This window comes from Podarcis liolepis (assembly GCF_965112155.1).
Source record: "Podarcis liolepis genome assembly, chromosome: 7".
Classification (NCBI taxonomy): domain Eukaryota; kingdom Metazoa; phylum Chordata; class Lepidosauria; order Squamata; family Lacertidae; genus Podarcis; species Podarcis liolepis.
In genome coordinates this window covers 43302200-43318740 of record NC_139561.1, presented here as the reverse complement: position 1 = coordinate 43318740, position 16541 = coordinate 43302200, and the positions used below count along the sequence as shown (strand labels likewise).

Below are 16541 nucleotides of genomic sequence, written 5' to 3'. Positions count from 1 at the left end.
TCCTGGTCCAGAAAATAAATGTGTCTCCAAAAATACCACAATTTTTTTTGTTATTTACTAGCATCTCCCTCCCTACACTAAACTTTCCTTTTACTCAGCACAAACCCATTTATCAGCCTCTGAGTGTTATGACAATTTGAAACTACATAGACAAGAACTACTTGTAAATCACAAACGGCTCTTTTACAGCCTCTGGCTGGCAGCTAAGTAAATATTCCTAATGCAACCCTCCCGCACAACTTACAGCTGCAAAGCGACACAGCCAGGTTTTCTTTAGTCATGCGGATTTCCTGTGGAGTGGGTTTATATTTCTTCTTGTGGCACTTTAAGGAAAACAGGTGCTCACTAAATAACATTTATATTCATAATTAAGTCAGAGAAAAATACCAAGGTGTTCTAACTAGAAAACAGATCATGACAAGGAAGGGGAAAACTCAAATTGGAGAACACCAGCCTAGGGCAAGACTAGGTAGTGTATGTGAGAGAGACAAGTCATATTTTCCCCTCCTCTATTATATACCCAGTAATATAGTCTTCATTTGGTGTGATGATGCAGGTGAGGGTGACCAGCTAGGATGGACTAAGCACCATCAAAGTTTAAGGAGCAAATGTTGTCTGTGTTTGGGACACTGAGGTTATTGGATCTTAAAACTGCAAACACCAGAAGTTAAGGAATTCAAACAAGACTTGATCTCCAGAGCAAATAAGATTAGCCAGCATGATTTGCAAGAATGGAGCACCTTAGCTGATGAGCCAAGATGAGCAAAGAGCCATGGACCAGGATCCCCATCCAGAATGAAAGCTCATATTGAATGGAGCACTTATGAATCTGCAATATGTAGAGGAAAATGCTCACAGACATGGAAAAAGACCTGGGTCTTGTAAACTTTGTCCACCATTGCTATTACCACAGAATGTGGAACCTTCATGAAACTTACTCATTCATCACGGGCTGGAGGAAAGAGAGCCAAGAACAGACAGCCACTGTCCCTGCCTTAAAAGACCTAAAAATAAACAAACTGGCTTGTGACGACTGCTTAGATACACCTGATCAAGTGCAGTCCCGTTTAGATAGGTTGAACTCCACTACAATCCCAAGAGGTGCACTCTTTCTGTCGTTGCAGATTTGAATTCACAGCTTTGCAAGTGAAAGCTTTGGGGATGCAGTTCTGGCTCTAAGGAAGCTAATGACAATACTGCATTCCCTTGGGCCAAGCACAGCCAGGCATCTGAATCAAACGGCTGATTATGAGTCACTGAGGAGACCCAACAATTGCCCATGACAAGCTCCAGTGGATCCAATGCAATGTGGGATCAGCTCATGGCTGGAATTCCGGCGCCACTTACAATTTATGCATTAGGACTCACATTTTTGCAATGAAACCAAAATCTGTAATTCCTAACACACAATTTTGCAAAGAAATCGGCTTTTGTAACTCCTAACACCCAATATCAACAATACTGAGATGGAAACTGAAGGCAGTGAAACAGAGATTGTACAACAATTTGACCTTGGGAGCATTTCAAGTATCTGCAAATCGAAAGCATAACATTATTATTATTATTATTATTATTATTATTATTATTATTATTATTAAGCTGGCTTGGGTTGTAATTAATGTCTGAGCATGAGAAGAAGAATTTGAACAAATTCCAACCCCTGCTCTCTCTCTGAGCGTTGTTAATGGCTGTTCTGTCCACTAATTCTGTGCTCCAATTTTGCCCACATCAACCACAGACGACATGAGCGGCAGGAAGGCAAATGAATTTTTAATCATCTCTCTGATGTACAGTATAATTGCTGACTTTTATCAACTAGCAGTTAAACAAAGACTTAGAAAGGAATAAACATTCCTTAATTGCACGTCTGCCACTGCTCACAGGAGGATAACCTTGGGAATGAGTAACTGGTCCCCATTATCTCAGCTAAGCACACACAGAAAGGCAGACGTGTAGCAAGAGGCTCAGGTCAAAAATAAATGCTTCTCAACATCAGTTTGTGTGCTAGATACTTAAAACACAGCATAAAAACAATTAAATTTATCCGAGTTCTCATCTTTGTATAAAATATGGGGGCGGGGTGGGTTCTGCCCTCTCCTGCTTCCAAATCAACGGTCCTCCCACCATCACAAAAGGCCTATTCTCTCAAGAAAGCTAGGTAAGAAGATCCTGAGAGGACATGAAGGAGAGAAACAGAAATCTAAGAATTAAAAATACTAGCAGGATTGGCACCAATGCTAAGCTTCATCAACGCACCATCTCCATTGCCAGAGCAGCTTGGCAAGTGCAGCTGGAGGAAGGCTGTGACCAGATGGAAACTGGATGAGAGAGTGGATATGGGAACCTTTCCTGCAGCTACCCCCACTCTCTCTCATAGGAGTCTCCTTTGTCCCCCCCTTCTAGCAGGTGAAAACAATTTGGTTCAGGTGGGCTTTTCATTCATTTTGGTATTTGAAGCTGATTAACTATTATGCTGCTTCTGTTTTTTTGCATTTAATTTTATTTACATGTTTACTTTTTGATTCTTTTATTGTAGTTTTAATGCTGCCAGTCACCTTGAGCACTGCTTTGGTAAATGTAGATGGGATGGAGGAAAGGAAAGACGCAGCTAAAAAGAGGAGAGCAGCCGATGGAGAGAAAGAAAGAGCGGAGAAGAAAGCCACTTCGTGAGAAGCAGCGGAGATCAGATTGCCCTAGAGTTTGATGCATTTTTGAAGGGCGTTTTGTAATTTATGGTGTGTATTTGTGGCCCATCAGAGCAAGACAGGGCTTGGTCCTTGGCCTCATCCCACTTCTTTTGGTGCGCTGGATACTAGGACCCCTGGAATCGGGTGCTGGGTGACGCGTAAGCAGGTTTCAAAAGAACTTATTTCTGTAGTGGTTGAATGACAATGTGCTGGTGATCAGAAGGGTGTCTGTAGCAAACATCCACTGGGGTCTGGGAAGCCTGGCAACATCTAACAGTGGAGGCAGGAGGGGAGGGTCTCCTTATGCCAGCACAAGAAGCTCAGCACCCTGACCAGCTGCCTCTGTGCAGCAGAGCACAGAATTGGAAGCAAGCTACATTTTATTCATCCGTAGAAAGATGATCCACTCCTCCGCACTGCACGATCAAAGCTGCTGCCTGCAATATTTCTTCTGCTCAAAATTATTCTCTCTCGCTCTTAACTAAAGTCTAAACTCTGGGGCATTTGACAACCGGCAATGCCAAAAGTCTGGCAGGCTGATTATACCCTTCAAAGTGAGGCAGATTTATGCTGCTGTGGCTATTGGTGGTTCTGACAAGAGTGGCGGCGGCAATTTCTGAGATTATGGTTATTATCATTTTACATAGTTACACTTTACATGCTGTTTCTTAACAGGGCACACCAAGCCTCTCCAAATACCCTCCAAGCCTCTGGTTCTTCCTTTACCCTCTCCTTGATGCTGCCCAGCACTTTCCTTTGATGCTCCCAGAGGCTGCTGGTGCCCAGCTCCACCTGCTGTGCTTCCGAAGGAAGCTGTGCAGGCATATGCTCCACCAGAAGGAACATGACAGCAGCCAGGACTAGACAGAGACAGTCACAAAGAGCAGCAGGCACATGCACAGGTGATGGCCTCCTGAGCACCACTGTGGAAGGTGGGCTAGCCTGATCTGTACCCCTTTAACATATCCCCAAAACCATGACTTGCATTAAACAAAAATGAAGATGGAGCAAAAGTTGACATTTTGATGATCTGAGTTTCTCTTCTGGGAGTGATGGGTGTATTTCCATGGGAGGAGGAAGACAAACATGCAGGAGAGAAGGAAGGAGGGAGGGAGGATTTTCAATTACCTGGCTGAATTGCTCCCAGGAATTGCTCCAGGTCCAGTAATGGGCCTTATAAGGCCCAACCCGTATTGCCATCATCTCGTTGCCACGGTAATAAAATATTGGCCTGATGGAAAGAGGGAAGGACAACAAGAGAGATGTACAGCCGCATGAGAAATGTAACGTGTCCAAACAAGCGGCTTCCCTCGCTTTTGGCAGCCACACAGATAAGGGAGACAAACACTTTAATGGAGCCTGGCTGGCAACTCAGCTATCACTCAGGAGCAGGTTGCCTTCTAATAGCCTCCACCGCAAGGTTTTCAATTAGCATTTTTAAAAGCGTCCATCAAGACGAGAGTCTGAGTTTGCGTAAGCAAGAATGAAATGTTATGCAAGTCATCTTGCTGGCAATTGTTAATCCTTGAACTACCAGACTATGTAATTTCACACACAGAGCCTGATGGCTTAAAATACTCCAAAAGAGGGGGCACCTCTGTGATGGGAGCTGCAAAGGGTACAGGAAGCCAAAGTCTTCAGCGTACGGCCCTGGAAAGCCAGACTGTACAGGTGTGCTGCGAACACTGGCAAACCAGTCACAGAAAGGGGAATTTTGAGCAGAACGGACAAATAATTATCTTGATATCTGCCATGTGAGGGACATCCTGTGCCCTACACCACCTTGAAACTACATTAGGGTGGGTGACAAAAATGTAGAGGAAAGGGATTTTTAAACACTGTCTGTGCTATGCTTGCATGCAAAAGATGTAAGAGAAAATTCCCTCACCCAGATATTTTCAGCGCACACAATGTGCATCAGCTGTTATTTTAAAGGAGGTTCATATTGGACCAGTACACAGTCTATTAGCAATGAAGAAAATTCAGTGGGGAGGTCTGCATTAATTCACATTTTCAGGATGGTTTCCAGAAAATAGCAGAAGGATCTGGTATAGTTTTTGCCCTTCACCTCATGTCCTGCCCCTGACTCTATCAGTACTTCTTATTACTTGCATATGAACATTTGTTCCTAATTAGAGAGGACAAACATAATTGACATTGTATTATGGGTGTATATGTGAAGCTGCCTTATATCAGTCAAAATCATTGTAAATGCCCTGTGATCTTCGGATGAAGGGCGGTATAGAAAATTTAATTAATTAATTAATTAATTATAATAAATCAGAGCACTGGTCCATCAAACCCAGTACTGTATACTACGCTGACCGGCAGTGGCTCTCCAGGGTTTTAGACAGTTCTCTCAGTCCTACCTGGAGATGCTGAAGATTAAACCTAGGACTTTCTGCATGCAATATGTGCTCTGCCAGGGAGCTAGAGTCAGTACAATAGCATTACTTTAAAACACCCAACCCAGCAGCCAAAAAACCTGACCCATTCTTAAAATAAGAGGCTCTAAAAATATCCAACTTTTTCTGCTCCACACCAGTAATTGGAGGAGTCAAGGGATGGAGAGCTGCGAGTGTGATGTTCATAACTCACCTGTCAATTAACTTGCCTTGCAGGATGACAGGCGAAAGGTCGATTCCGTCGATCTGTCTGTCACTGGGAGGCTGCAGTCCTGCCAATGCGAGGCTGGTGGTGAAGAGATCCATCACGCTTGCCAGCTGATGACTCACCTGTCATTGACAAGACAAGAGCATTTGCAAAACAATCAAAGCTAGCAGACCCTGAGTTGAGGGAGCTTCTGCTTCCAATGATGAGGTCTTAAGAATAGTCTCATCACCTTCCAAGATATGCAGTTCAGGGTTTGATTCTGGATTCTACTCCAGGCAGTTGGGTAAAAAGCTTGTGTTTAGGAAGCTTTTTCTCAGTTATCACCTATACTGGAAGCTGCTTACCAGGGTTTCAAACCGGGTCTTTCCAGCCCCTACCTAGAAGTACTGCGGAAGCAGCCTGGAATTTTTTGCATGCAAAGTATGTGCTCTAAAACTCAGCAATGGCCCTTCCCTGGAGGGAAACTAAGAATCCTCATGATTCTGAAGGAAGGAATTATTAAAACAGGATCAGCGGAAGCTGCCTTTTATCAGATTCAACAGTGACTGACCACAGCTTTCTGGGATTTCAGACGGGTCTGTTTCCCCATCCTACATGGAGATTCCAGGAATTGAACCCAGAGCCTTCTGCATGCAATACATGTATTCTAACCTACAGCCATGTACCAGCATTATTTCATTTTTACAGCTAAAATTTTGTTTTACAGCTAAAATTTTATTCTGTGAACCACCCTGAGACCTCTGGGTATAGGGCAGTATATAAATAATAATAATAATAATAATAATAATAATAATAATAATAATAATAATAATAATAAACAACCAAGTACCAAAATACATGGCCCAAGCGTCTTTGCGGGAGGGAGTGTAATCATCCCACCTCTTGTCCTCTGTACTTGTTCTTTGAACTCTTAGACCCAAAGAAGCCAGGTGCCGGGCCTACCAGCAGAGGTTTGCTAAGATACCTAAAGGAAGCTGCGGAAGCAGTAAAGTCGCACACTCACCAGTTTCAGAGCAGCATGCGATTTAGAATTTTTGGACACATTCTCTTGATTGAGATGATATATAAGTTTAAAATAATACAGGTAAGTGATGAAGTGTAGTATGGTGGTGGAGCTTTTCAGGGCGATCAGAAAAGGATACTTCTATACAATATGGTAGTAGTTGGAACCTGCATATTGTTTTTATGGGTTCATGTTTACAGTTATATATTTCAAAAAATAAATTTAAAAAGACCCTTTCAGAGCAGCAATCAAGGTCGAAGGCTTTTGGAAGCAGCTGCTGAGCCCAACAGGAGCAGCATTTCTCCAAGCTGGGCTCCTGTGGACCACGTGATGCTGTAAATTCTCCAAGCTGCGTTTGGGCTGGAAGGGCAGCGGCAGGGGGAAGAGGTGAATGGTTTAAGGTCACTTTTTTAACACAACATTGTGGGTAAACTCAAAGAGCCTTTGATTTCTGTCCTGAATCAATAGACTGGCCAGTAGGGAGCTGCCAGCGACTTCCTTGTACCTGCCCCTCGCTATTAAACAGAGCCCGGAGTGCAGGCAGCTCACTTTAAATGGCCAATTACATCCATGGTCTTGCACGCTGTTCTCTCTGCGTAAAGGGGGAGAAAACTTCTTAAAAGAAATTAAACGTCAGTGTTACAGCCACTTGGTTTTATCTGTAGCACCACATTAAAGAGAAGAACCGGAGGGGGGGGGGAATGGGGCAGGGAGGAGGTTACGATTTTTATATAAACTTTGAAGTATTTTCAGAGTAGAAATAAGGTTGGGGGGGGGATTTAGTATTTTCTTGCGTTGACAGCACGCTTTCATTTTGCTTGTAATTCCTGTAACAAATGGGGGGGGGAGGAGGAAGGATATTCTAGAGAGTAACAGCCCAGTGAAAAATAAATAATGAAAAACAGAGGAGCAAGATCAGATATTTCCAGTATCAGCAAGGAACAGCCGGTATTCCGCAAGTAAAGAAGAGGTTGTGCGTTTTTTTTAAAAAAATGTTTATATATATATATATATATATATATATATATATATATATTTATAAACTCTCGGCATACACAGAATGTCTTTAAGAAAATGAAATCCTTTTTGCTCTGGGCCACATTGCGAGAAGAAATAGCCAGCGCCAGCGTTATCAGTGCTTTCAAGCTCTAACTCTGAATCAAAGGCGACAATTAATAAAGTTGCCCCCGCCAGGAATGGAAAGGGGGAAAGCTAAATATTTGAAACTGGGTGAACAAATGTCAGGGTGTTTTTAAATAAAATCCTTTTACATTTATCACAGCAAGCAGACCTGATATCCCTGTCTAATTCAATTTCAATTTGTGCCCTGTGGGAGATAGTGAAGAAAAGGTTGCACTGCTGTCTTTGGGTTGATATGTTCTTTTCTCCTTCAGGGAGCAGAACCAGGGAGGTGGGAAGAGGGGAGTGCGCGGGGGGGGGGGGAGAGAGCTGTGGCGGCAGTGGGAGGGGAAGAGAAAGGAAAGGAAAGCAAAGGAAAGGAGGGGGCACAGAGCAAACAGAGGATTCAAAGAACAGCAGAATACAGATTCCTGCCAGCAGGATGCTTCTAGAAGGCAGAGGCAGCATGGGAAAATGTTTAAAGTTTGTTTTCGCTGGTTATGAATCCACCTGGAAAATTCACCCAAGACTTGGGTAGTGGGGAGAGCAAGAAATCCAGAAAGAGTGCTTGTTTATGTTCTACAACCTAAAACAGTATGGGCAAAAAACCCTATGAAAACTGACACTATGAAAACTAAGTAAGGAGGAAGCTTCTGGTTCAGAAAACTCTCCTCCAGAACTAACCCAAAAAAACAAAATCACCCACTATTCTCTCATTCCAATTCTGCTGTACCATGTTCCTTTATTCTTATATTTAACACACTTTCTTCAGTTTGACTAATGTATGTATACTTAGTACATTCCCCATGTCCACTCTGTTTGCACACTTGAGAATCTTGACATGCATATTGACCTTCTGAGAACTTCTGCTTTCATTTGAAGCAGTTTCTAGCCCTCATGTTTGAGAGTATAATGAGGAATGTCTGTAGAAAGCTTAAAAATGCCATCTTAAGACAAGATTACGATAGTTCTCACATGGCAGGGCAGCTAATGCCTTCTCATACCCAAGCTATTTATCCCCTCTTCTATTGTTTTTCAATGTGCTAGTAGTTGCCAGAATATTCCAAATCCTGCAAATATAAATATATCCAGATTTGCAGTCTGCATCACACAGTACATCATTTAAAAGGCATATATCAATTGAGTTTCCTTTGGTACAATGAACACACAGCTCCATCTTTAACAGACACATGTGCTGCTGCTTCTGCTGCTGTTATTGTTTAAAAATGGTTTATAAAGCTCCACAGCTGGAGAGGAGGCAGGCTTGCTTGTTTGTCTGTCTGTGAATATCAGAGTTTGTCATGTAACAAAAAATATCAGCTCACAAACCATTCATTTGGGCAAAAAAGAGTTCATGTCAAAGGCTGCAATCCAAGACAGAGACAGGAGTACTTAAACCCACTGGTCTCTGGGGACTAAGTGTACCCAAAATGATGTTGGAATGTAGCATTTCCTATGAAGCCTTTGACACAGACCCCTTCCCTTCTTCTATTGCCGTCTTTGTGTCAATTTCAATACTGTATGTCACCCTTTGCCAGCGTGGTTCCCTCCAGTTATTTTGGATTACAACTCCCATCAGCTCCATCCAACATGGCAAGGGCTGATGGAAGCCATGGTCCAAATCATATGGAGGGCACAAGGTTGGCAAAGGCTGTTGACAGTCCTTAGGAACAGGTGCCTGTTCTCTCCTCATTCTTTGTAAACTGCCATGTAGGTGGGTAGCTCAGTATCAAATTAAAGACAGCCAAAAGAAACAAAAACAGATCAGCTTCTGTAATACAACAATGGCGGAATACAGGGTTAACTGAGGATTTTTTTCTGTTGCAATACATTCCTCTGGGAAGGAGCTTCTGCCCTCTCTTCAAAAAGAGGAAACTCCAGCCACGTAAACAACTTCCACTCATGCCTGTATTGATTCCTAGATTTCCAGAGGAGTAGCTGCCTTAGTCTCCTGCAGCAAAAACAACAAAGGGTCTTGTAACACCTGAAACATCTAACAATTCTCTTCTGGCATTAAGCTTTCATGGGCTGCAGTCCACTTCATGATGCATGAGGTGTTATCTACGGATGTCCTAGAGATATTTCTGGCATTGATTATGAAGATAGGCTGTGAGCTACTTCAGCTTCAATTAGGCAACACAGTAAAGTAAGGAGTGAATTAAGCAATGCAGATATGCAATGAAAATCTGTAAATATGTCCCACTGAAATCCTTCTTTTGGAGGGGGAGCAGATAGAAGAGGTCAGGCAACAAACCTTGAAAAGAGAAAGAATGAAGAAAGAACTAGAAAAGCAGGAAAAGCACCATGCAGATCAGCAGAACATGATGCCAGAGCAGATAGGTAGAAACAAAAAGCAGCTCTTTACTTCTCACCTGCAGCAGGGAGACTATGGGGCTTCAGAGCTTAAGAGGTCTTGAAAGTAAGGAGGAAACTGCCATTAACATCTATTGTGCTGTATTTCTCTATAAAATAATGCAGGCACATGGAACAGAGGCTTTATCTCTAAAGGTGTGCAATCCCAACAAAGAAAGCCAACTGCCCAGGAGAGCCCTTCTAGGATGGTGAGTAGGAGGCACCAAGGGACGGTAGAGGGGCTCAGATGGAGCCTGCTGGCTGAGGATCAGAAGTATGTTGTGTGCAACATTCAGAGACCACTGACCTTTGCTTGCAAAGAGTTCACTTACACAAGCACCTCTGAATAGAGATCAAAAGTGCTATGTTCAACATTTTAAAGAGGACGACATATGATTGTGTGCAATACACATTAACAGTGACAAACCTGAAATCATCTCTCCACTTCATTCACTGGGTTTAAGATATCTGGAAGCGTCCTTCCCAGTCAGTCAATGACATGGTGCACAAGTCAACATTGAGCCAAACCATGACTTAATGCAAACAAGCAAACATGATGATCACAGGGAAGAGCATGTTATGGTCGAACCTGGGCTCATCGTTTGTCTCACTCCGAACCACAAGGTGTGGCCAATGTTTGCTATTGGTTTACCACTTGTGGTTTGTAAGGGGACAAGCCAGGATTCAGACTTAACACTAAGCTCAACCATAATGTAGTCCCAGGCAGCACAGCAGCAACAGGACCAAGGGAGGAATGCAGCAGCCGAGATCTTCACTCTGGGAACATGCACAATTGCTCATAGCCATGGTGTGTGGTTTAGCGTTTTGTGCAAGCTGGGCCAATGTGTCATTCATACAGTGCCTTCTTCTCAATTTAATTAAAAAGCCTTGAAAGGAGATGTAGATTAGAAACTAAAAGTTTTCTTCGTCCAAGAGCACAAAGGATTCATAAAAGTCCAGTTTCTGAATAGCTCTCTCTCTCTCTTTAAATAAAGAAAACACCCATTATTTACTTAGAAACCTGTTTCCTGCAGGCTTTGATTATTTGATCATTAATGAGTACCAAGATGGTTTCTTGCACACACCATTGTAGCCACCTGATGAGAGCTACCTGCTGGTTATTGTAGAGCTCAGAATCACTTCACATTTAAGCAGAGAAACAGCCACATCCTAGTACACAGACCTCCCTCAGTGCAACAGTCACCTAAAAATCCTAACCCACTTTTGTCTAGTTCCAGGGTCTTGGATGCGAGGGACGCTTCCCTAACATGAGATCTGCTAATTTAGTATATCAGTTATAAACTCATCATTGTGCAGATACAGAAGGATTCTGTTCCATAGGGCTCACAATTAAAGCTAAGTCAAGCTAGGGAGGAGGAGTGAGCACACATACTCCATTTTAAACATGTGTCCTGAATATTGTGCATGCACTTGTTACAGGTAACAGTGTTGGCCCTATGGAAGCAAGCCAGCAATCTGGAAGACAATTAGGGATGCTTAGGTGCATAGCTCTCATGGCAATGGCCTGGGTGGCTGAACTGCCACTAAAAATGTCTAGGCAGGATTGGAGAAAGGTCTCTCTAACTATAAGAGTGGTGGAAGATCAACTGAGTTACCCTGATGAACATACAAAATTGCCTTGTATTGACTCAAACCATTGGTTAATCTGGCTCAGTGTTGTCTGCAGTGCCTGGCAGTGACCCTCTATGGATTCAAAAGGGTGCAAGAAGTACACCATGCAGGAGGCCAGACAGTGCAGGAGAATGCCCATCTACAGGCCAGAGGATTGCAGTTCTCACAAAGAGGATGCAACCTGGGAGAGCCAGACTGGAAGCAAGGGCTCAAAAGGCCTCCGTCTACCTCTAGCCTTGTGGGAGCAAATTGCTCACTCCATAGTGCTGCAACACCAGATCTTACTGCCATGTCTGGAAGGCTCTTCTGCAAGATGAGAACAGGGCTCTCTGACTAAAAGCCCACTATAATTCATTAAAAAGAAAGATACACCTTCAGAACAGACTGTAACAAAGTCATTAAATAACTCCAGACTCTCACCTGACCAGCAGGTACATGTCCTGGCCACCAGGCAATTGCTGGCTCTCTCATGCCACCTTCAAAGGTAGTTTGCTTGCCACATAGGAAAGGGCCATTGCTACCAGCTAGAGAAAGAGAAAACAGTAATTCTAAAAGAGCTCTGGAGAGGTATGACTCAAAGGTGAAATAAGCAAAACTAAAGGGTAAAACAAACCTATTCCCCAAGGACACCACCAACAAATTTTGTTCAAGTCCTTTGAACAATGTCAATCAACATCATAGTCTACATAGCATATTAACCCTTCCATCCTGGACATTTGCAGTAGCATACTGACCTGTGACACTGGTGTGACATCACTGAAATATCATAATGACAACATATACTTGATGTTCGTTTATTTCTTGACATTGCATTTGTGTAGCTTTTAGAAAACAAGCTTTAAGTCTCAGTTGAAGATGGTTTTTTAGCCTACAAACTACCATACAAACCTTAACGCATTCATCCTCTTAAGTGTTCCAGAAGATTAGGCTCTTAATTATTATTGTTATTATTATTATTAACATTTTTATGAGTAGGGAAGGAGGCCGAGAAACAGTGATTTGCTGAAGGCTACAAAGAGACAGAATGAGACCCCAGTTTCCATACAGTGGGTTGGTTAACCAATGTCAAGAGTAATTTCCAAAGTATCTATTGTTTACTTCAGTCTCTTTGCATCACCATTAATTGTAATTTGAATAAAGGAGAAACAAGGTGATTAGTAGCAGAGAATTTTTCCTGTCTCTCTATACTAAAGATCACAACTGCAAACAGATATAATGTTCTAAATCAGCAGCCAGTTAGCAGAGGCCATTGCTGCTCAGCTGAAAGTCAGGAGTTGCAGGAGGTCATAAAAAGAGCCAATAACTTGACTGGGATTAGAACTCGTGGCAATTCCTTCTGATCTGTATGCTCCTGAAATCAACCTCAGAGTTGCCTCTGAGACTGCAGGGATGGGATGTGTGAACAAATTACAGGGGGCAAGTGATTAATTCACAGTGACTGTGCCCAAGGGAACTAAAAACCAAAAAGTTGTGAAATGGAGCAAACCTGTAAATGCAAGAGAATTGTCATCTTAACAGCTTTTCAGAGTTCAGTAGACATGCTTGTAAGATCCTCTGCATTTATTGAGACATGCTAAGGAGAATTTACAGATCTGGGGCTCAATAATTTGGTTCAGATGTCAGCAGGCCACATTTTACCTGTTAGATCTTAGGAATGGACCAGTTAGATCTTAGGAACAAACTAGGTGAAATGCGGAAGTCTCAAATTCTCTATTCCTAACTTGACAAGCTATGTACCAGGAAGACCAACCTTGATCAGGACCGGAAACAAGAGCAGCACCGTTGTCAGATGTGAAAAATACGAAGGTGTTGTTGCTTATGCCCAGCTTTTGAAGGCGACTCAGTATTTTCCCAATGCTGTCGTCAATTTCTCGCACTGCATCACCATACCTGAGAGGCAGGGAGAGCAAATGACAAGCCTGTCAAGTGGGGGTGGGGGTGTGTTTTGTGTTTAGGACTTGTAGATTCTGTAATATGCAATGGTAATATTTATTTATCTGTAAATAGTTTCCAACACACTGCTCTTAAAGCTGCTTACAACAAAATAATAAACACATAAAACAACCCCCCTTTTTAAATCAACCAGTTCCAAAAATAGCAAGGGTTCAGAAAAAGTGTTTCATTTACAAAATAAATTTTATAACAGACTACTAAGGGCTGAGGATACTGGTACTGATAAGGAATATGTCACTTTTTATTGGTTTTAGGCAGCTATTACTCATCTATTTGCTAATTGTTTACAACAGCTTATGAGATCCCTGCTTATAGGATTCCCATTTGGGCACCTGGCTGGACACTGTGAGAACAAGATGCTGGACTAGATGGGCTTTTGGTCTATTCCAGCGGGGCCCTTCTTCTTAAAGGTCTTAATACCAAGCTTTTAGTATTTCTTTTAGGTACTGTAGATATTAAGTATTCAGTGGTTTTAATGTGTTGACTTTATGTAGTCAGTATAAAAGTTAGCACATTATATTGAATTATATTGTTTGTAAGCCACCCTGGAACGTTTCTTAATGAGGGGCAGTATAAAAATGTCTTAAATAATTGGAAAAGGAATGAGTTATTCTGCATATTTGTTTGGGCAAAAAATGTTTCTTTCCAGTTCTTCAAATATGGAGTCTTTTTGGGAACTTAAATGTGTAAAAGCACATGCATGTTTACTCAGAAGTGAGTCTTACTGTGTTCAAGGGGGCTTACTCTCAGGATTGGATTTTTTTTCACCCTGACCTTGGAGTAAGCTCTGTTGAATGAAGTGGGATTGAATTCCAGTTAATATGCACTATTATTCTAGCAAAAGCTTGAATAGGTCAGAGTCCATGCTGTCAAGATGCATGAGACATTCAGGTCAGTTTTAAGATACCACAAACCTCTTTGTTTTTGCTTTAACAAGACGGCTACCCACCTGGAATTTACAAATCTTAGTTATGTTTGGGGAGGGGTATGTTGGTTGTTAGAGCAAAGCTCTTAACTGTTTTTAAAAGTTTTATTTGTTCATAATTAACACATTAATTATTAGGTATTGTTTTTATATATAGCTCTTAGTTATATTCAAGTGGTCACTCAGTATCACCAAGAGAACTTTCAGATGTGCTCCCAGAAAAGCTAAAAATCCAACAGCAAGACCCACCCACTCTCACAAGGGAAGCTGCTGATCACCACAAAGCTGGCTCCCTTCTTTCTGATTTGGGGGCCTTTTGAAAGCCCCACTCCATTTCAGCTGGTCATCTTCACTCAGCACAGAATGTCCTCAAAGCAAAACTGGCATGGATGGTGAGGAGAAGAGGAACCACAGAGGAAGTGTGTGTGTGGACAGGCACACACACAGAGTACTTGAAAGTTGCAAAGGAAATCTTAGTGCAAAGGATGGGGGGGGGGAGTCTACCAAATTTCTTAATCTCTGATGCTGGACACATGTTCCTGGACTAAGCCCTGGTGATTCCTGGCTCAAATTAACCTCTATAAACAAAATTGGAGAGGGGAGGGAAGACACCATCCACTAAAAACACCGTATTTACTTGAGTTTAATGAACCATCAAATCTAACATGCACCTCAATTTTCAGAACCTTGAAACAAAACAAAAAAACCCTATTTGGTGGCAAATGTAAATGTGCCATAGAATCTAATGCGCACCTTAATTTTCGTAATGTAATTTGGCCAAAAAAGGTGAGCATTAGATTTGAATAAATACGGTATGCAGAAAGTTACCAATCTACTGTTTAAATAAATAAATAAATAAAATGTGGCCATTTTAAATGTTTATTTTTGGTTTTGCTTCGGGGTCAGTTGTCAGAAAATGAGAGTCTAACTCTTCCCTCCAGGTTTTTTTGGGCTGTACGCCTTTGATATGACAGCTTTTATGCTTGGCTCCCTGGCTAGATAACCCTCAGATCAGCTTTGGTCTTGCCTCCAGACTGTACCCAGGTACCAGAATCTTTGATCTCAATCAATAGTTGTCAACCCTATTTGCTTTGGATGCAAGACTTTTATTTCTGATTGCAAGAGAGTCTTCAACCAAGGATAAACACTCTCAAAGCACCTGCTGCTCTTTAATGCTCATAACACATGTACTTTTAAATTTGTAAGTTGTGATCTCTATTGTCAACCGCCACTGTTCTTGGTTTTCTTCTAGTGCTTTTCTTCTAGTGCCAGAAAAAGGCGAGGAGGAGGAAATGATACTTCAGCTCAAAAAGCGACTTACAGCCCTCGTTGGCTAGTGCCCAAGAACTCCCTGGAGGCATACACAGGCGCGTGAGTAGCATCGATTGCCCAATACAGAAAGAACGGCTGTTGGCTGGCATGCTGTGTGCTAATGAAATCAAGGGCTTCCTGGAAATGACAAGAGAATCAACCTTAAATATGGCCACCCATGCTACATATGTATAAGCAAGCAAGCAAGCAGAAAGTGCCTGTGGGTTTTAAAGAATGTTTTATCAGAATACAGAGTACCTGTAAGTACATTTGAGTTAGGTTGGCTTCCCCCGTCTTATGGTCAATTTTTACATCTTCGTAATACCTAGAAAGTTTTAAACAAAAAACAGAAAACATGTTCCAGATGTTTTACAGGATATGGCAGTGGTGGAATAAGTGCTTTGCTCACCATCAGTCCCCTGGGAAGTTGGCAGCGAGTCACTATGTATTAGGAAACGTTACTCCATGTACGCAAACCATGAATACAATCTCAAATAGCTCTGCTCTGTTTCGCTGAGGATTGCTTTTTCGGCTATTTATCTTATCTAGTTTAATCCAGCTTTCCCCAACACTGGGCCCTCCAGATATATAGGAGTACAGCTCCCATCATAGCCAGCACAGCCAGTGGTCAGGGGAGGTAGGAGTTTGGAACCCAACAACATGTGGAAGCTGTTCAAAGTATCTGGAGGGTACAAGGTTGGGGAAAACTGCAAAAATGTCAGAGTAGTAGATAATGCATAGAAGGGACGCGGGTGGCGCTGTGGGTTAAACCACAGAGCATAGGACTTGCCAATCAGAAGGTTGGCGGTTCGAATCCCCGCAACGGGGTGAACTCCCGTTGTTCGGTTCCTGCTCCTGCCAACCTAGCAGTTCAAAAGCACGTCAAAGTGCAAGTAGATAAATAGGTACCGCTCCGGCACGAAGGTAAACGGCATTTCCGTGTGCT

The 16541-nt window shown here is 42.4% G+C and overlaps 1 protein-coding gene across 5 annotated transcripts in view; it reads right to left on the bottom strand.

Moving 5' to 3' along the window:
- The window catches only part of GALNS (galactosamine (N-acetyl)-6-sulfatase), a 50132-nt gene that overhangs the window by 20902 nt on the left and 12689 nt on the right, over positions 1-16541 (bottom strand). For 4 of the 5 annotated variants that reach the window (XM_083513696.1, XM_083513699.1, XM_083513700.1 and 1 more), the window contains 6 exons: positions 15854-15920; positions 15606-15733; positions 13157-13296; positions 11827-11930; positions 5286-5422; positions 3816-3918 (listed from right to left, as the gene is read on the bottom strand). In XM_083513696.1, coding sequence (XP_083369822.1) covers positions 3816-3918; positions 5286-5422; positions 11827-11930; positions 13157-13296; positions 15606-15733; positions 15854-15920 — 679 coding nt within the window. Of the gene's footprint in view, positions 1-1384; positions 1532-3815; positions 3919-5285; positions 5423-11826; positions 11931-13156; positions 13297-15605; positions 15734-15853; positions 15921-16541 lie in introns of those variants that run through there. The other variant, XM_083513697.1, reaches the window with a different exon arrangement.